A 20,910-nucleotide genomic window follows, 5' to 3' on the forward strand; every position below is an offset into this window, starting at 1 on the left:
GTATCTTTGCCATTGTAGGACTTTCCTTTTTTAAAACCACCGTGGCTCTATAGCTGCACTACCTGTTAAGATAAAATCATTCTGTCGATGTTTTGTGCAGTTCAGATTGACTTCAGGCTGTTCAGGTTTAGTAAAGAACACAAAACATTCCCCTTGGAAAGAAAATTGAAGAAAACCTTCTTGAAGCCTCTGAGATAATGTGACAACGTGAGTGGAGTGTACAGGTTTGAAGGTGACCTTTGACTGAAGCAGTATGAAGTTAGGGTGGGGTTCAGGGACCTTTGCTACAGTCACTGAGAAGCTTTTGCTATCAGTTTAATTTTATTGTAGGCATTCTCTGAGTGTACTTAGCAGTAGCTGTCAATTTGCATTCTTCTGCCAGACAGAGCATTATAATGCATGCTATCCAAGAGTGGTGCTCACTTAAAAATGCTTGTGCACTTACTCATGCAAATTACCACTAAGCATATTCAGAGATAAAGGAGGAACTTTGAAAGAGATTTTTCATTTATTTCCTGTTTCAGTTATAAAAGGAAGCACTTAATAGAAGTGGTGTTCTCTAAGCTCACCTGACTTACTGAAGCATGCAAAAGCATATGTTTCCCCAAAAGGGATAAATTTCATTGGTGCCTAGTCATGATTTGAAAATTCCCAATGAATATGAGCAGATTCCAGCTACCTTATTATTTGGACACTTTACTCATAAAAATGACGCAAAGCATTTTGCAAAACCTTGGCAGGGGATCACCTAGGAAATCCCATATACTCTGCTTTTTCTTGAAGGATGCTCATGATGATTAAATAATATGGAATATTCCTAGCACAACTTGTTTCACTTGAAAATAAATTATTAAAAATGTGTGCACACCAACATCTGGAAGACTCAGGGTCCTTAAAAATGCTTCAAAAACAAACAACTGACCATTGCACAGAACTTGCCTGTTTCAAAAAGATACGGTACATCTAAAATATCCACTGCTACTCTGCTTCTGGCATCAAATTTGAACTTGAATATTTTTTTACAGAGATTATAACACTTCTGAAATACATTTTGACATTTCTTCTTGGTAATAAAGAGTTCTCATTTATGGGGCAACAATTGAGATGATATCTTTGCTATTGTTAGCTGACATCCAAATGATATTGCTAAGGGGGCATACTTGGTTGAGTCTAGAGAATTGTGATAGGAAGTTGACTCTTCCTCGCTGGAACTTAGCATGCAATGGCATCATTAAGATATGGTGCCCTGTAAGGCAGTGGTGAGGATGCTGCTGCACCACGAAACATCTCAGATTCCAGAAATTTTGTGGGCAGTTTCAGCGTGTGACTTTCTTAGACTGCTGGAAGGGTGTCCAGAATTACATAAAGGTGATACTACTAGTGTATTTTTTTGTGTGGAAGAAGATAAGGGTGTTGCCTGACATGCTTCATAGCTGACAGAATAATATTTGGGAGCTGTCAGGCTCTGATTTTGTTTGTATTCAGGCTCTATGAATAGGAACTGGGACTGTGCATCTCCTCCCAGTGTTAGAAATGACTTTAAATATACATCTAGGCTAAATTCTCAAGCTACTGCAAGGCAGAACAGTTGACGGTCAGCTATGCTAAAACTTTGGCTAGAGTCCCATGCTTGCTTGGTATGACACTTAAGCAGCTTTCTTAATAGCCTGTCCTACAGTTTAGCCAACCTGCCTTGCTTCTTTCTTCCATTTAATACTTGGGGTTAATGGAGATTGAGGGCAGGGCTCTTGTCTTAACCCTTATTTCTACATAAGTGACCACTGTGAACAAATACCGGTACATAATTAAGAGCACTGGGTGGTGTTCAGCTAAGGTTTGCTCTGCATAGACCCAATGAAGTTAATGAACGGGACTAATTTATGTTCATTCATTTCAGTGGGTCTACTTTGAGTAAACTTTAGTTGAATACTACTGATTATACTATTCCGAATTCACAGTTCAGAGACATGAGGATCTGCAAGAAAAGGCATTTCACTGAAATGGGAAGTCTCTGCAGGGCCGTCTTAAGCATGCCTGGCACCGTGGTGTGACAGATCTCTCCGGCGCCCCCCCCCCCGTTTCCCGGCGCGGCAGGTGGGCGCCGCTGCACTGCGCCACCCAGCCTGCCCTAGGGCCGGCGCTAGGCCAGGGGGCGCTGCCCGCCCCCTGTTGCGGTGCCCCTGTGTGTGGCAGAGGCGGCCCCAGGCCTGCGCGCCTCTGGAGAGCAGCCTGAAGCCGCTGAACAGCGGAGGCACGCCGGGGGCAGCCTCAGCCGCGCCTCTCAGCGGGCGCAGTGGCGCCCCTGGTGGCCTGGCGCCCTGGTGCCCCGCACCACCGGAGGCGGGCCTAGAGCCGGCTCTGAGTCTCTGCAAACACTGTGTGTTGGTTTGCACTGTAAGCCTTATATTTTCCTTTCTTATTTCCCTTGCTCTGCTTTATAATGGCTGAATGAGATACAGGGGACTCAGGTTTCATGACCAGGCTCCGCTGGGGGCCAGAAGGGCACCTGTCCTCAACCGAGCCAGCCCCAGTGTCCCTGCCACACGGCCTCGCCTCAGATGAAGGCAGCCAGGTGGTAGCCAAGCAAGGCTGCAACACTGACCCTACTCTCGTGCAAGCAGGAGTGGGGGCAGGGCTCTCTCAGCTTGGAATGGCAGGCACGCTCCTCAGCCCAAACAGTTTAAATAAGCAGAGGGAAGACCAAACTATCAACAATGTTTCTTGCAGCTTGTTTCTCTCTCTGCCGGAGCAAAGTGTGATGATGGTTTCACCAGCAGTATATGTCTGGTGAAATTGCCGCTGCTTGAGTCCCTCTGCCTCCAACTCCCAATTAGTTTGTTTTCCCCTCTGGGCGCTGGAGGCCGAGGGACTTGCGCGGTGCCGGTTTCACCAGACATATAACACTAAGTGAAGCTGTTATCACAGTCTCCCCCCGCCCGCATTCTGGTCTTGGGCCATATCTTGATATATCACCCAGTGCTACCTTGGAAGAAAGGTACGATGTACATTAGTTACTTAATTTAAAAATAATAAATGGGGTGGGGGGGATTTGGTGCCAATAGTTGGAGATGTTGGAATCTTCATCAGGAAAAGAGTGAAGTTCTCTTGTCATCTCACCCTGTCAGCATTTGTCAGATTTCATAAGATGTTTCTTCCTTTCCAAAGTGACTAGAACTTCACCTGCACACCACCTCCCAGTTAGAAATTTTATTTGGTACAGTTGCCTGGCAGATGCTCGACTATCTGTCCATGTCATACATCTGCTTTGTTAGACTAAAGCAGCCTTCTCAACCCTGGATCCCCAGATGTTGTTCAGTTACAACTCCCATCACTCTTGACCCCTGACCATGCTGGCTAGAAATGATCAGAGTTGTAGTCGAACAACAGGCTGGTCTAACACCTGCATGCTTTATATCAGTTTTTGAGATGGCGCAGGGCTTCTGGGGTGAGGTAGCATGGTCTTTCATTGTTACTAAGCATGCTCAGGTTCTGAAGCTGCTCTACACCTCCCAGTTTGATTCATAGTGTATAGATTTAAAGTTGGTCTAAGTCAGTCTTCCTGACCTGGGTCCCTCCAGATGTTTTAGACTGCAACTCCCATCAGCCCCAGCCAGCACTGCCATACTGGCTGGGGTTGATGAGAGTTGTAATTCAAAATGGCCGTGGTGGCTGAGGCTGATGGGAGTTGGAGTTCAGAGTATCTGGACACTCCCTCCCACTGGTCTAAACTGTGCTGCAAAAATGCTTCAGATTCCAAGGTTCCTGCATCAAATATGTAACTTATACTTTTCTTGTCCTTTGTTTGAGCGAGCTGGTTACAGTTTCCTTTACTCTTCCTGTTCTGTCAGTGATTTGAGAATGGAAAGAAAGCTTGGTTTGTTGGGTCAGGCATTGTTCGTGTTTCTTTTCTTGCCAGATTTACATCTTGCATTGTAGGCAGCAATCTGTCACTCAAGATGCAGTGTTCATTTCTGTGTACACTTTTCATTCCAGCCGATTAAACAGTCAGCAAAGAAGGCTTCTGCAGCTGGATGGATCATTTCATTGTATTATACTGCCTCGTATATTAAGCCAGTAATGTATGATATTTTGTGTTTCAATTTTTGTTGCTCCTGTACAAGTGCTGAATTAATGACAGTAACGTTAAAATCTTCTGCAATGCAGGAGAAAACTGAAGTTAATATGTTCGTTAATCTTCCACAGGCTCTGCTTCAAGAATGTTTTGAATCTGCTCCCAATTGAAACTGCTGAGCTTGTGAGGTTTGGCAGTAGTACAGTCTGGAATCTGATCCTGCCTGTGTGTGCTTTTTTCAGCTCTATTTTTTTCTGACATAGAGCAGTCTAAATTTCTTCTGAAATTTCTCTGCATTTTAAGATGCAGAAGTTTACTTGGTTTAAAACCCTGATGATTTTGTCTTGGCAGTGCCTTAGCGATTTATTGAGACTAGCAACCTGCACTTGAACTTTTGTTGTACCTCTCATTAAACAATATCAAAAGCGAAACTACTTATTCTCTGTCTTCTTGTCCTTAGGGACAGGATTTTCCTCAGTCTCTGCAACAAAAGGCATGAGGTTATCAACTTCTTAAAATGTAAAGCCCATGTTTCAGTAGTGGGACTTTTCTTCTGCTTCCCCACTTACATATGGGGATAAACATCTAGCCCTCTGTACAGAGTTGTAAGTCTTATTGTGGGAAGATATGTGCAGCCACAACAGCTTTGTGGTTGTGTGCTGTACAAATCCTGAGTGGTGGTGCTTTGTGTTCATATGATGTGAAAATTGTGCTGGGTTTAGCCATCTCCACAATTAGCGTTAACAAAGCTTTTGGGGGATGCTGTCACTGTGGTTGTTCAAGCCGGTTTAGGCAAGAGTGCTGTGTATGATGAATACGTTTATAGGGTGGGTGTGTTCCATGCCATGCTGATTACTTTAATAAATTTACAACTAATAAGGTTGTCCAGTCTCTCTGACAGCTGTGGCTTCTCGCTTTGTTCCAGAGGCCAGTTTGCCTGACTTAGCTTTGTGAATTGTAAACGTTCAGCTTGTGCTTTTACCAGCCAGCGATTTGATATCCCAAGTGCTGTAATCTCAGCCGGAGACCAAGGAGAGCCCTGTGTTAGTCCTGTGATGAGGCACACAGAGGATTGAGAAACCGAAGACAAAGTTTTCAAATGGCACAACAAAATTTCAGGATTGTATTCTGTTCAGATTTGATATCTGATTCTAGGACTTTCGGGGAACTGTTAGATACCTGTAGTTTTCATTTGCTCAGAGCAAATACATCAAATGAATGAATAAAGTTTTAAGAAATCCATTTTTAAGTGCATTTCTGTTTAAAATTCTTCTGAATGGAATCTCAACTTAATGCAAACATATAGGGTTGGATCTAAAATAAATTTAACTTGGGTCCCTATGAAAACAATAGGACAAGCTGATCATGACACAGTAAATCTATGCACTTGTATTATGGTTTGATTGATACTGACTGCCAAGGACTGGCAAGTTGCCAAAGATGTCATCTGTTGATCCATTAGGGTGACTTTTATGTTTAGTCACCTCTTTTTCTAATGATAAGGGTGACATCCAATGATGTGCCTCAGCTAGCACATTCCACTTGTAGAATGCAACTTCCCCTCCCTTTTCCCCCCTGCGCCCCACACCTTCCCCAAATCTTGTTCTGGTGTGGTGGGGGGAACCCCAGAACAGATTTAGGGGGAGAGGAAGTTTTGTTACACAAGTAGAAATCCTGGCACCAAAAGAAGCACTTTGCTTGATGCCCACCCTAAGCAGTTGCATTTCTGCAGTTCGCGTGTGTTAAAAACCTCGGAGAGCAGAGAGAACTAGTAAGTGCGAAGCAAACCATTTTTGTAACTTTAGGAGTGACCAAAGCGACTGACTTTGCATTGAATCACTTCCCTTTCAGGCTTCCTAACAGCCTAACTTAGGTGTATTTCTGAGAGGAAGTGAAACAGCAGCAAGCAGCCCATTTGCTTTTGACAGTACAAGCATAAATATTTGAGGAGGGGTTTCGTCACTGCTCTTCTGGGTGTTGATTTTACAAATACCTTGAGCCAACAAAAAAGTCTTCCATACTCTAAATAAACATCCCTCACAGCCCCTCTTGATTGAACTTTCCCATGTGGAAAAATGTTACTAAATATTCAGCACCAGAACCAAATTTTATTAGCCAGCACCAGAATTCTGTGTCCACCAGTCTTGTTAACAGGGATGGAGCAGTGCCAAATTTATTCTTTCCAGAGGGTTTAGTATGGTATGGCTATCACCTCACCTCTTTTCAGCTGAATTTGGGGAAACCGCTTGAAGCATCTGTTGCATTGAACTGTTTCAATTGCTTTTGTTTGATTTGCTCATTGCAAACAGCTGAAAGTCTGTAAATTTTGTTAATAAACCTGATTTACAATGGGGGTTGAATAATTTTGATTGCAACTGTATAAGCGTTTATTACCGCTCTATGTTGTCTTCCATAAAAAACCTTGGTCCTCCACATTTTTAGTATATAACTTGTCTTAAGAAGCATTTCACTAATTCTGAAAGATCTTTTATATCTTAGACACAGAGAAGATTGCTTGGTAGCCTACTGTGACTAATTTATTTGGCACTTGGCACACTGAGTGTGTAAATATATATGTTGCAGTTTGAGCAACACTACTAAATGCCCCATTGGCACTTGACTGTTCCATTGGGCTGGATGTGGAAGGGATTGCTGGAGAAGTAAGGACAATGGCCTGTGTGCTTGACATTGCTCAGCTTGGTTAATAAGAGTGGCCAGAGGTAGACTGACTGAGTGGGTGGTGGGAGTGGTAAATGCCTCATTGTGGGAATGTTTGGTTTCATTTCAGCATGTTTAAAGAGGCTGTAGTGAAACTTCCATTGAAAAAACCAAACCTTCCCTTAATAACACCAGACTGGATAATTTCTTTTGAATCTCTAACATTAAATTTCTGGGCAAGGTCCTCAACCTGGGACTAGTAGGCCACCAGAGATATTTCATGAATGAGACAAGTTATCTAGATCAGAAATGGAGAACCTGTGGTCCTCTCTCCTTTAGCTGTTGTTTGATTGTCATTATCACTGGCCATTAGCCGTGCTGACTGGGGGACTGATGAGAGTTGTAGCCCAGGGCCGCAGGTTCCACATCCTTCATCTACAACAATTTCAGTCCAGCTCTAGGTCTGGTTGTATGAACAAGACAGCTTTGGCTGTGAACTACAGTGGAATTTAACAGGGAAGGAACTGCATTCTTGCTGTTTCTGCTTGACCACTCAAGTGTTTTTCCAGTACCTTCAGCTATAGAACCTCTGGCTTTCGGAGGTTGAAAGAGCAACAAAGGGCTGTTTGCAGAAGAACTTTTAAGCAGCCCCCATGCTGCACATTGAAGTCCCGATAATTGGGTCTTCAAAGCACAGCAACACCTGGCATCACAGTGATGTGACTACAGGCCATAAAAACTTCCCCACCCCTGAAGTACCGGTAGCAGGTGAGAATAGGGAGGCTATGGTAATATTCTTATTAGATTCAAAATCACAAAGTAAAGCTGCAGTAAAAAGGATTATCTTTTTGTGTGGTTTTTAAAAAAGGTGTAGGCATGAAAGCAATCTTGAATGTGTGGGTGGTCTAAAACCTTTGAAAGTATTAAACCACAAAATCTCTTATTGCCAAACGGATTTGGGTGTGACTCCCCTCCTCCCATGTTAGTTGCTGCTACAACAGGTCCACCTTGCACCTATAATTTTAAAATAGAAATGACGTCTTCATCTGGCAAAAGCTTCACTGGTGCTAAGCATTTCTCTAGGAAGGAGTTTAGTGGCACAGACTTGGCATTTACATCATCAAGCATTATGTAGGCAGGTGGCTGGCTGGCTGGCTGTATGTGAATTTTGGTCTACACATATTTGATTTGATATGACATTTGTATTAGGCTTTTTTAACAACAAGTGTTGAGCTCAAAGTGGCTCACAACAATCATAGCATTAAAACAGGGGTGTCAAACTCAAATTCATCGGGGGCCGCACCAGCAGTTTGGTCACCCTCAAAGGGCCGGTTGTATCTGTAGGACTATGTGTCCACTCTTTATTATCATAAATTATTGTCACTGCATTCAATTAGTACTGTTTTTTGTAATAATGTAAGTAATAACTAGCTCTGAAAGCAGAAACATAGTCAGAATAATGGCAAGTAGATATTCAAATGTACAATTATTGTACAATTTATTGAAAAATGATTTTTGGTAACTGCACTGGGTGGTGGAGGCTCGCTAGGGTTTCATGCAGGATCTTTGCAGAGCTACTAGTACCTGGAGATGCTGGGGTCCTTCTGTATGCAGGACAGATGTTCTGCCAGTGAGCCACCACCCTTCACCAAAGGGACTGGCTGAGGTTGACTCACTGGAGCTGCTCTCCTGGTTCCAGGGTTTAAGGGCCAGAAGTATAAAGCAGCATCCTATGTTTCTGAGGAGAGGGAGAGGGAGGGGAGGGGAGGGAGGAAGGAAGAAAGAAAGAAAGAAAAGAGGGAGTGGGAGGGAGAGAGAGAGGAAGGAAGGAAAGACGGGAGAGAAAGAAGAGTAGGAAATAAGGAAGGGAATAAAGAAGGAAAGAAAAAGAAAGAGGGAGAGAAGACGGAAAGGGAGAAAGAAGGAAGGAAGTAGAGGGAAAGAAAGAATAAGAATGAGGGAGAGGAAGAAAGATGGGAAGGACGGAAGGAAGGAAGGAAGGAAGGAAGGAAGGAAGGAAGGAAGGAAGGAAGGAAGGAAGAACAGGGAGCAGGAGGGAGAGAGGAAGGAAAGAGGTGAGAGAAAGAAGAGTAGGAAAGAAGGAATAAAGAAGGAAAGAAAAAGAAAGAGGGAGAGAAGACGGAAAGGGAGAAAGAAGGAAGGAAGTAGAGGGAAAGAAAGAATAAGAATGAGGGAGAGGAAGAAAGATGGGAAGGACGGAAGGAAGGAAGGAAGGAAGGAAGGAAGGAAGGAAGGAAGGAAGGAAGGAAGGAAGGAAGGAAGAACAGGGAGCAGGAGGGAGAGAGGAAGGAAAGAGGTGAGAGAAAGAAGAGTAGGAAAGAAGGAATAAAGAAGGAAAGAAAAAGAAAGAGGGAGAGAAGACAGAGATAAAGAAGGAAGGAAGGAGAGGGAAAGAAAGAATAAGAACGAGAGAGAGGAAGAAAGAAAGAAAGGGAAGTGGGGGGGTCGCCGCCTTAATTCAGCGCCAGAAAAGAGCACGAAGGGACGCAGGGGCAAAAAGCATTTCCCGTGCAGCGTGAGGCAGCGGGTGTCCGTTATAGGAGAAGTGCGTAAACCCTCAGAGTTGCACGTTCGTGAGGCTGAGCCGCTGCTGAGCTCACGTTCATGAGGCTGAGCCGCGGCAGAAGGAGGAGGAGGTGAGGCAAGAGGAGGAGGTGGCGGCTTGCCGGGTCGGTGCCCGGCAGCGCGTGCGGAGAGTCCCAAGCCTCTGGGATGAAGCAGTGCTCTGTAGCACTTTGAATCCTCCTCCTCCACACGGCGCTGCTGGGTGCTTTGTCTGTGCTTCAGCAGCAGCAGCAGCCATTTCCAGACGCCGAGCCGTGGCAGGAGGAGGAGGATTCAAAGTGCTACAGAGCACTGCTGCGTCTCAGAGGCTCGGGACTCTCCGTGCGGCGCTGCCGGGCGCTGACCCGGCAAGCTGCCTCCTCCTTCTCCTGCTGTGGCTCGGGGCGCTCCACGCAGCGCTGCTCCGGCCGCCTTTCTACCCCCCCGCCCCCAGCTGTTTGTTGGCGCTTTGTCGATGCGGCGCTTCAGCAGCAAGGTCCCGCTGCTGGGTCCTGCTGGCTGGGGCGCTCGGCGGGCCACATGACGAGGTCTGGCGGGCCGGATTTGGCCCGCGGACCTTGTGTTTGACACCCGTGCATTAAAACAACAACCATTGCAGTCACTGTAATATCAAACACAGTAGCATAAAAATCATACTACTACAACAACACATTCTTCAAAGCAATTAATACAGTTCAATAGAGTTATAGTTATTCAAAATATCAGAAAGAGCTGCTGAGCACCAACCCTGTGCTGGATCACATCCCCTCTCTGGAAAGGGACTTCTTCACTCAGTGCAGCAGGTAAGCACACTCCCAGGCAGTAAGATCTCCCATGGTTTTTAATCTTGACTTCCTTTTTACTTTGTATGGCTTCACAGGTGTGCCTTCAGGTGGCAGCTCTTGGAATAGGTCTTGATGCAGCTGGCGCAGGTATGGGTAGGTGTGACAGTCTATTTGTGGGGCCAGGAGCAACGACCCCTCTTGGGATCAGCTTCCAGCTGCTCCAGCAGCTAGAAGGTCATTGGGAAATATTGAGGAAGGTTTCCAAATCCCAAAATGGGTTTGTTTGTCTAGTGTGACTGTATGCCTCTGAATTAGGGTTGCCAGACTCGATAGAGGACAGGACTTCTGTGCCTTTAATTGCCCTGCTCTCTTTTGAGTCTGGAAACCTTAAAGAGAAACCAGCAGACCAAGCAAAGGGTCTGCTGGTTTCTCTTTAAGGTTTCCAGACTCAAAAGAGAGCAGGGCAATTAAAGGCACAGAAGTCCTGTCCTCTATTGAGTCTGGCAACCCTACTCTGGATACCAGTTGCTGGGGATCACAGGTGAGGAGAGTGCTGTTGGACTCCTATCTTGTTTGCAGGTTTCCCTTTGGCCGTGGCAATAACATAATGCTGGACTACATGGTCCCCCTGTGGCCTGATCCAGCAGTCAGGCTCTTACGTTCTTTTGCCAATGTTTCCTTGCCTGAAGTTCCACTTACTGCATTTCCAAATCAACTAAAGCTGTCAAAGCATCTTCAGGTTGTACGCAATGTGTTTTATTCAGTTGCAGTCATGGCTTCCCTCCCCCCCCCACCTTCCACACACACACACACACACACACACACACACAAGACTGTGAAATTCTGTTCTCAAAATTGCATTGGGAATGTGTGTTCCACTGTACATGTTTCTCAGGATGGCAGGGCATTCCGTCGAAGTCACAAGTGACCCACAAACTGGGTGAGATCATAAGCTTGTAAGCAAGGAGGAGTTTCCTGTGACAAATCACCCGCCTTGCAATGGCCTGTGGTGCCGTCAAAATAAAACACAAAGTTTTTAGGATTGGGAGACTTTGTCCTGGATTTCAGTATGGCTTTCAAGAGAAAGTGGAGAACTTTTACAAAGCAGGCCCTTTCATATTAAGGTTATGTCAACAGGAGAAACCTTGGAAGCTGCCTTGTTAGACCATTGAGGCCCATCTAGCCCAGTACACAGACTAGCAGCAGCTCTCCAGGGTTTTGGAGAGGGATCATTCCCCAGCTGTACCTGGAGATATCCAGGATTGAACCTGGCACTTTCAGCATGCAAAGCAGTTTCTCTGTCACAGAGAAATAACCTTCCAGAGTTGAAAATGGCCCAAGTAACTTTTTGAAATTTTAATACTTTGCCTGTTAATATAACTATGAAGCCTCTTTCTCTGTGCATTGCCATAAACTAGGGCACAAGACAGCCCTTCCATGTGTGGGTCAGGAATTGCAGGCAGGCATGCAGATGTCCATAGGGCAGTGCCTGCTTATGGGGAAGGGAAGCAGTCAGTGCCAGGCAGGAGGTTCTTGCAGTTTGCTCTCTATTTCAAAAGCAGCTTGCTATGCAGTACAGAGGCTGCTGGCCAAGTCAAAAGCCCCATTGAGAGCGTGGAACTGTGTGCTGTTCTGGATTGTGGGCCAATTGTTTGGAGTGCTCAAATGACCAGTCATAAGAGTCTGCTCCTGAAGGGGTTACCTAAATCCCCTCAAGTACTGGGAAAGAACACTGGTTTTAATAGATTTTAGATACATATATAGTTTTAATTCTGCCAGTGTTTAATTGTTGTTTTTTAATTATTGTTTTTTCTATGCTTATAGCAGTTAATTTTATCTGTAAGCCAAGTTGAGTCCTGTTGAGGAAAAAGGCAGGGTATTAATCATACTCATCATCACTCTCTCTGTATCTGTATCTGTTGATGCTTCAGGTAAGTCTTCAAAGCAGGATTCGATAAGCTAAGGGGCACATATAAATAAATGAGACAGAACTATTTCCCTCCCACTATTTTACTCATCATGTGCACCTCAATCTTGCACTGCATGCCTTAATGTGCAGTACAGTGCAACCTTGGTTCTCGAACTTAATCCATTCTGGGAGTCCGTTCGACTCCCGAAACCGTTCGAAAACCAAAGCACACCTTCCGATTGGTTGCAGGAGCTTCCTACACTCAAGCGGAAGCCGCATCAGACATTCAGCTTCCAAAAAACGTTCAAAAACTAGAACACTTACTGGGTTTTCAGCATTCGGGAGCCAAACCGTCCTAGTACCAAGACGTTCAAGAACCTACCAGGGTGGTTCACGAGGGGGGGGGGAGAGAGAGAGCTTCGTAATCAGGACATAGCTGACTTCCCATGGTAAGCTTAAGGTTGTGAGAAATGGTCTCTTTAATTTTATGTTGTGCCACGCCCTCATTTTGTATTATGTCACATTCCCTCCATGGCTGGCACCACCAGTGCCCTCTCAAAATTCAGAATGAGCCCACTAGTCTAAAAGGGCTGCCTACCTAGGACGTGGGTGGTGCTGTGGTCTAAACCACAGAGCCCAGGGCTTGCTGATCAGAAAGTCGGCAGTTCGAATCCCCTCAACGGGGTGAGCTCCCGTTGCTTGGTCCCAGCTCCTGCCAACCTAGCAGTTCAAAAGCATGTCAAAGTGCAAGTAGGTAAATTGGTACCGCTACAGCGGGAAGGCAAATGGCGTTTCTGTGCGCTGCTCTGGTTTGCCAGAAGTGGCTTTGTCATACTGGCTACATGACCAGTATGCCAGCTCCCTCGGCCAGTAAAGTGAGATGAGCGCCGCAACCCCAGAGTCGTCCACGACTGGACGTAACGGTCAGGGGTCCCTTTACCTACCTTTGCTCTACAGGGTGTACACACTAGTGGTGTCCTTGTGTGTATCCTGTTGCTAAGCAGTATCAAAATAGGCAGGAGCTTTCAGTGACAGAATGCTAGGACCAGATGGGGAGCCTGAAGTGGTATTTTCTGGATGACATATTCCAACCCGGGCAGGGTCCCTGTTTCAAACAAGAGGCCGCTAAGGTTCCCTTTTCAGTGCTTATCAAAGCATAAATGGAAGTTTGATCATATGTAAGGCAAGTACAGTGGTACCTCGCAAGACAAATGCCCTGCAAGACGAATTTTTCGCAAGACGAATGCGTCTTGCGATCTGATGGTGACTCGCAAGACGAAATCGTTTTGTGAAAAATTTGTCTTGCGAATCGCGGTTTCCCATAGGAATGCATTGAAATTTAATTAATGCGTTCCTATGGGGGGGCGAGAAATTCCAATGCATTCCTATGGGAAACCGCGATTCGCAAGACAAATTTTTCGCAAAATGAATTGCGGAACGAATTAAATTCGTCTTGCGAGGCACCACTGTACATAACCTGCTTGTGTTTTATCATTCTATAAACCAATAAAAGACTCAACTTTTTTAAAGTTGACAAAACGCAGACACAGCAAAATTTAGAATTCTCTAGACATGAAAATATCTGGTAGGCTGAAAGGCAGGGGTATCAATGTTAAAATTAAAATAGGTAGCAAATACAGACAAATGGCACATCACCTGTCAATGCAAGAACCCACTGGAGCTATAGGGTGCACGTACTGGCCTCCTGACCACACTCCAGTTTTGTACCCAGGAGGAGCAGACAGGACCGCCTCTTAACTGTGCGCATGAGACTGGCTGGTAAAGGCTTCAGCTTGTTTGTGCTGGTACCACAGAAAGTACAAGTTTTAGAGATCAGAATAAAAGGGAAATGGAAGAAAAAGCTGGGTCAGTGGTAAAGGAAATGGACCTGAAGCTCATTACATCTTCGGGGAGGGGGATTACATTCCGGGGAGGGGGATTAGAGTTGTGGGTACCTTTTCCATCTTCACAGCTGTGTGATCCTCACTCTATCGCTATACACAGATGTGCAACTGACAGCAAGGAAAGGCCATTGGCAGGGTGGGAGGGAGCAACCTCTGTCCATAATCATGCACATCCCAAGACACCTGAACAGCATTACAAGCCTCCTGCTCCCGGTTGTCTGAATCCATGAGCAAAAGCACTCCGTTAAAGGGTGGCAATACATATGACACAACTTTGTCGCTGGTCCAACTTCCACCTCCACATAACAGCTTGCATGCAGTGATGGGACCGAATCACTCTATTCTTTATCCAAACGATTTGGCTGGCATTGAAAGCATTTGGATAACTATGTGAGTGTCTGCCTAAACTGCCACTGATCTGAGAGTACATGAGCATTGAGATAATCTTGAGGATTAGTTAACAGAAGTTAACTATCCAGGAGCTTTACTGTACTTGCCGCATCTGAAATAGGAATAGAAATTTTCAGCAGTGTTAAAAACAGCACATTATCTGATTATTTCCTGGGAGCTAGTGTAGATGGCTAGAGCATGGATGTGGCTTTTGGGTCGCATTGTGATAGCTTTTGAGGGCTGGGGATGGTGGGAGTTGCAGTCCATGCTGCTGAATACCAGTTGCTGGAAACGGCAGGAGGGGGAGAGTGCTCTTGTGGTCAAATCCCACTTGCAGGTTTCCCACAATTATCTGGTTGGCTACTGAGAACAGGACACTGGACAAGATGGGCCATTGGCCTGATCCAGCAGGCTCTTGTGTTCATCAATGGAAATCTAAGTTGGGTCTGATGGGAGTTGTGGACTAAAATATCAGGAGGGTTTAGTGAAGGCTGAAATAAATCTTTCAATTAAAAGTCGGGAGAAAGGGAATGGTGTTTCATACTTTCTTTAAAACTTGTAGGAGCCAGCCATATTTAGTTTTGGAAAGGGTTTCCATAAGGTGGGAGCCACCACTGAGAAGAATCTGCCTCCCTAGGGAAGCCTGGCTGCCTCCTTTGTTAATGTCTTTTAGGTACCAAGTGAGGGCAGTCCTGCTACCTTTGACTTACCCTGAGGTTTGGCACAAGTTCTGTTCATTGTCATACTTCTGAGCGCTTTTTGAGTTGTTGGTCTTGATCTTATGCTGCATTTTTATTTTAGCCTTTTAGCTTGTTTATTGTTTTATAATTGTACTGTGAGCCCCCTTATGGATTCAACAAAAGGAAATACTTTTAAACAAATGAAAATGATATTTCTAAATGCACACCATGTGATATGGTCTTAATTCCTAAGCCATCTCTTGGGCCATCCCTAGTGGTAAGGGGAAGGTTTAAAGCCCCACCCTTCTTCTGTCTTGCTGATTCAGAGGGTTGCCCTGTGCTTCTCCTCATTGCTAGAGACAAAATCCCAGCCTTAGCATCCCTAGACAACTGGTGCCTGATGCAATGCACACAGACCAATATTTCTGAAACTTGGGCAGTAAGGAGTTTTGGTCATTTTAAGCAACAAAGACAAAGGATCTGAAGTGGCTCTTTGTGGCAGATTTGTCATATTTGCCGGAGGGGGGAAACTGGCCCCTTAAAGTTATGGAGCCTCTTTGTCTTGGCTTCTGCACAAAGCTGCAAATTTTTCCATGTCTTCCTCCACCCTGGCCTGGCAGCCAGTCCAGCCATTGTGCTATAGAAAGTGAGCAGGATGTATTGGTAATGCAGCCTCTAGTCTCCTGGCTCACTGTAAAGCTACTTTCCCAAGGCTAGGAAGCCTTTCTGAAGCAGAAAGCAGAAATACCTCATCTGCCAAAGAACTGCCAAGCCATGGAAACTCACGGCCCAGTGTGGCTTCATGGAGGTGGCTCTTCACTGCTGTAACTTCTCTGGAGTTTCGGGTTCCTTTCCTTTCATCACCTTTAATCCCTCGCTCAAGGTTCAAGAGTTGCGGTCTCAGTTTGCAATTTGAAAGTGGAACTTGAGGGTTGTATCCAAGAGTAGACCCACTAAATGAATGAACCTAAGTTGTGTCCATTAATTTCACTGGCCTTTCTCTGAAGAGGACTAGCATTCAATAACAATTCTGAGTCACAGTTCATAGTCTCTTCTAATATGTGTCAGCATCAGATTTTCTTTGTACTTCCTTGTTGGCCATCAGGGACTATTTAATTCCCACCCTCGCTTTATCCCTTGCCCTACTTCTTAGTTTAGTCTCCGTCAAAGTTGAGCCTGTAGAACAGGACTTGGAATTCCTTCTAACCAGGAGATTGCCCTTCCTGGTGTTCTGTTTTCCCTCGGTCATACTTCCACCTCTGGCTAATGACTAATCATCAACTTGAAAAAGCAAACCTAGCCATCTTTTACTGAATGAGAGTATAGGCCAGGCATCCCCAAACTTCGGCCCTCCAGATGTTTTGGACTAATTCCCATCTTCCCTGACCACTGGTCCTGTTAGCTAGGGGCCATGGGAGTTGTAGGCCAAAACATCTGGAGGGCCGAAGTTTGGGGGTGCCTGGTATAGACTGAGCTAGGATAAATCTCAAACACCTGCTTACCCAGGGTGCCCAGAGGTTCGCCTAGGAATTTGAAATGTTTTTTTTTTCTATCCCAGAGAACAGTCACACATGAAAGAGTGTAATATAGACTCTGGCACACAGTTTTGAAAATTAAAAAAACAATTTCCTCATCCTGTTCATGCAGGGAGTGTGTCTGCATTTACTTAATGAATTTGCCAGTTAGAGGGAGCCTAGATGAGCTCCCAGTGGTCAGAGAATGGCCCTTTCATTCATTCCGCAAACCATATTTGTCCTCATGTTTAGACTGGATATTTTTTTCTTTCAGTTTTTGCAGATTAGAATATTTTATATTGGATAAAGAAGTGCACTACCTAGTTGATAAAACATGTTTGTTTAGGCAAGCCTATCCAGACATATAGATGTTGGCTTGCTTTAATTTTATGCTCTTAAGTTTAATTCTTTTAAATGAATTAATTACTTTTAAAAAATTGTTTGTTGATATTTTTATTATTCATTGTAAACCATTTGTAGATTTTTATTACAATCAAGTGATATTTAAATTTGGTTAAATAAAATAAATTTTAAGTGTACAAGAAGTCTCAAAATGCAAACACAGCTGTCCTGACCCTGAATTAGCTCCTCATCTTCAGAGGACAAGGGTTGGGATGCAGAATAGAAGAGGGAATTGCCCTCTGGGCCAGCCCCAGATGTCTTTACCACCCCAGAAAATTCATACATGGAATGGTCAGTACTGTGGTGTGCGAACCAATATTCCTACTATTAGCATAAGACAGATTCATACATTTCTGGGAACTTTCTTTGTTCCCTTCGTTTTTTCCAAATACTTTTGCTGGTCTTGTGGGGACCTCCCAATTCAACAGCTGGTCTTTTTCTTAACTATGTAAATAGCTGAGCAGCCAAAAACTTCTGCTGGGGAAAGCCACTTCATGTTTTTGGAGAAGTACTCCTCTGCATCCAGAAGATTATTCTTCTTCCTCTTTAGCCTTGGCATTAAGTGTTGTTGCAGACCCTCTCCTTCCTTCGACACTTTATTGTTCCAAAACATGTCTGGAACAGCTTATCTGTTTCCCAAATGCATCCTACTTTGTATTGTGGATGCTTGGACAATCCAGCCACTTGCATGGTGGCTTGGAGGACAGAAGTGGCATGTTTCTCTAGTTAGTCATAGTTTGAAGGCAGACAATATTGCCCCATCTTTCCACTGTAGTGAAACCTATATTCTCCCCCTAAACATGATTACTGTACTCAGGTAAGTTCTATTTTCAAGGGAAGCGTGCTCAGGATTGTCCTTAGATTGCCATTCTAAGCTCGCTTCTGAATAAACCTTTCTGATCCATGGTTTTATCTGAAATGCAGGCAGTAGTCAAAATGCAAGTACCAGATGATAATATGACAAGTCTTGAATTACTGTAAGGCTTCTGCACTTCTGGTCAGCTCCAGAGACTTGGCTACTTGCTTTACTTCCAGCAACCAGAACCAATTATTGCAACTGACTGGAGTTCCAGGGAGCCTCCTATGGAAACTCTGGTGAGCCAAAGTTTGAGCGACATTATTTATGGAAAATCCTCCAACCCATTAGAAGTTCGTCCATCCAGAGGAAAGGGGGGGTCTTCTTTGAAACCTCTGTTTGCTTGCTTGTGTGGGTTATGAATAGGATTGCTATAACTAAGGCATCCCCAAACTGCGGCCCTCCAGGTGTTTTGGCCTACAACTCCCATGATCCCTAGCTAACAGGCCCAGTGGTCAGGGATGATGGGAATTGTAGTCCAAAACATCTGGAGGGCCGAAGTTTGGGGATGCCTGCTATAACTCATTCTTGCTTGTTCTTGCTGGATGGAGAGGCTAAAATGGCTGGATTTAACTCACATCGATGTCAGTTTAGTGAGGTTTAGCAAATCAAGGAAAATGCTGTTCATTAGGTAGCCTTTCTAAAATTTCATTTTCGTTCTGAAACTGAGCTCTCTTAAGTCGTTCACAGTTCCTGTAAAGGCTGGCTTTGTACTGCTATAAAAGAAAATCGGGGTGGGGAGAAAAACATATATTGAAAGGTTAAGGAGAAGCCTCACCTTGATTCTTATCAGTCCCCTTCCATACAGTTGTGCCTTCTGCATTCTCAGGTTCTCAACACCTCACCAAAGAATTTGAAGTAGTCAAAGGTTGACAAGCACAAAACAGAAGGAAGAGAACAATATTTTCCTTAAAGATTCTAGTCCTCTTGTTTTTGATAAAAAGCTAATCTACATAGGAACATAGGAAGTAGCCTTATAGCAAGTTGGACAGTTCGTCCACCATAGCTGTCAACCCTCCCCTTTTTTTGCTGGAAATTCCCTTAATCCAGCGCCGTTTCCCGCTGCTATCCTGGATTGTTAGATATACCGTAGGCATAGACTGTCCCCGGGACAGGTGAGGCTGCTGCTGATCCCTTATTTTCAAATCCGAAAGTTGACTGCTATAGGTCCATCTAGCTCAGTATTGTCTAAGTGAGTGGCAATGGCTCTCCAGGTTTTCAGGTGAGTGTCTCCCTGAGCCCTACATGGAGAATCTGGCAATTGAACCTTCTGCATGCACAGGTCTATCACTGAGCTGAGCTGCTTTTTCAAGGTAAACATTTCACCAGGCTATTGCAAGCTCCTGGCTGGGAGCCCAAGTACTACAAGGCAGAAAGATGCCATGGCTGTGAGACCAATCCGACTCGATGGCTCAGAAGGGGCTGGGATGCCTGTGTTTTTGAACTTTTCTCTCTCATTGGGAGGAGAAAGAAAATAAGCACAGTAACCATCCTTGGGTTTATGTGGGATCTGCCAATTCCCAGGAAAAGCATGAAGCCTGTGAATAAATAAATCTGTCTGGCAGCCAACTCGCAAGCTTATGGAAAAATGCTTTTCAAAACATGCTGCCAAGGATTGCCTCAGACCAGGTAGAGTTTCACATCCGCATAATGGGGAGAGTGTTTTCCTTGAGCGCACAGCTCTGGGGTGCTGTCTATAGCACTGCTGCACAAGTTTTCCCTTCACTGCATCTAATTCTCCTGAAATAATGGAATTATAGAGTTGGAAGGTACCCCCAGAGTCATCTAGTCCACAACCCTGGCATGCAAGAATCCTGCCCATAGCTGTCCCTGTGTGGGCTTTTTTAATATCATATTTCCCCTGCCCTGCCTTCATGTAGTTTATTTGTGCAGCACATGGTCTCCTCCTTTTAAACCTCTGTAAGGTAGATCATACGTGGGCGGAGTGGGGAGTCCCCACAGGTCACCCAGTGGACTTCATAGCTGTGTGGCCAAATAGGTGATAGAAGACTGGGCCTTTGCGGCGATCTGCTGTCAACGTGGGGCATGCATCATTTGTGCTGAGGTGAGAGAAGCATGTTGCAGTCATGGCCCCATAGACAGCAGCACAATGCCGTAAGTAGTTCTAAAATAGCCTTTCTTAGGCTTTTGATCTCCAGAGATGTTTTGTACTACAATTCCCATTAGCCCTGGCCAGCCTAGTTGTGCTTGCTGGGGGCTGATGGAAGTCGTAGTGCAAGGCACCTCTGGAGATCCCCGATTTGGAGAAGGCTAGCTTCAGAAGACAAGGTGGTCCTCCTAAATAAATGCATATTTGTTCTATCCTGCTTTACACACAGATCATTTCAGTGCTTCTTCCCCCTCCCCTCTCTTTCTCAACAGAGCGGAGAAAACTGAAGTCCTCAGTGAAGATCTGCGACAGGTATTTTAATTTATTAATTAATGGCTGCCTTTGGACAAGGGGTCGGGGGAGGCAGTGGCTGTTTCTCACATGCTGGATGGGAAAGCTGCAACACAATTTCAGGCAAGAGAAGGGGAAATTTACCACAATAGCCAGAAGGGAATTTGAAAGGTTTTGGAGGGCAGGTAGTGTGGTCAGAAGTGAAATAAAATGTGAGAAGTGTTAGTATTCAGAGTCACTGTGCTTACTGCAACATGGCAGGTCTTTGTGTGGTTGTGACAAGACCTCCCTCTATTCCACTTAAGTGGGAAAATGACCTCTGCAAACCATTCAGATTGAGTAAATAAACATCTATTGTTTTACATAATTTGTCTAGCTACCAAGGCAAGGCAAGAAGAGAGGGAGCCGCCTGGTACACAAAAGTATGCTTATTGAGCCTAACAAGTTTCAAATATATAAATCCTTCTTCAGGGGCAGCCTTTGAAACAACCACCTTGAGACTTTGCTCTCCAATTCTATTGCAGAAAGAATCAGTTGGACACCAAGGACTTGAGCTGGTTGTTATGCAGGGTGCTCCCAAGGAAGGACTTCTATGCACCTCTCATTTTCCTGCATTTGGTGCCTTCCTAGTTTTCTCTTCCTGCCCAGGGCAGGAGCAGCAAGCTGTGCAGATTATTCCTGCCTGCTGGTTTGTCCTAGTCTGGCACCTGAGATTTCAATGGGTGTTTCCTTTATATTTTGAAGTTTGGCCTCCCAGCCATAAAGGAAATAAAA

General features: G+C 44.8%; 1 protein-coding gene across 9 annotated transcripts in view; it reads left to right on the forward strand.

Annotated features, from left to right (window-relative positions):
* Positions 1-20,910, forward strand: part of ARHGAP17 (Rho GTPase activating protein 17) — a 63,248-nt gene that overhangs the window by 8,449 nt on the left and 33,889 nt on the right. For 8 of the 9 annotated variants that reach the window (XM_088657162.1, XM_088657165.1, XM_035131131.3 and 5 more), the window contains exon 2: positions 20,118-20,157. Coding sequence is in view for 7 of the 9 variants with exons in the window: in XM_088657165.1 (XP_088513291.1) it covers positions 20,118-20,157 (40 nt within the window). In the remaining 2 variants the exon portion in view is untranslated. Of the gene's footprint in view, positions 1-16,940; positions 17,975-20,117; positions 20,158-20,910 lie in introns of those variants that run through there. The other variant, XM_088657163.1, reaches the window with a different exon arrangement.

The sequence above is a fragment of the Zootoca vivipara genome, chromosome 13 (genome assembly GCF_965207765.1).
Source record: "Zootoca vivipara chromosome 13, rZooViv2.hap1.1, whole genome shotgun sequence".
In the NCBI taxonomy this organism is placed as follows: domain Eukaryota; kingdom Metazoa; phylum Chordata; class Lepidosauria; order Squamata; family Lacertidae; genus Zootoca; species Zootoca vivipara.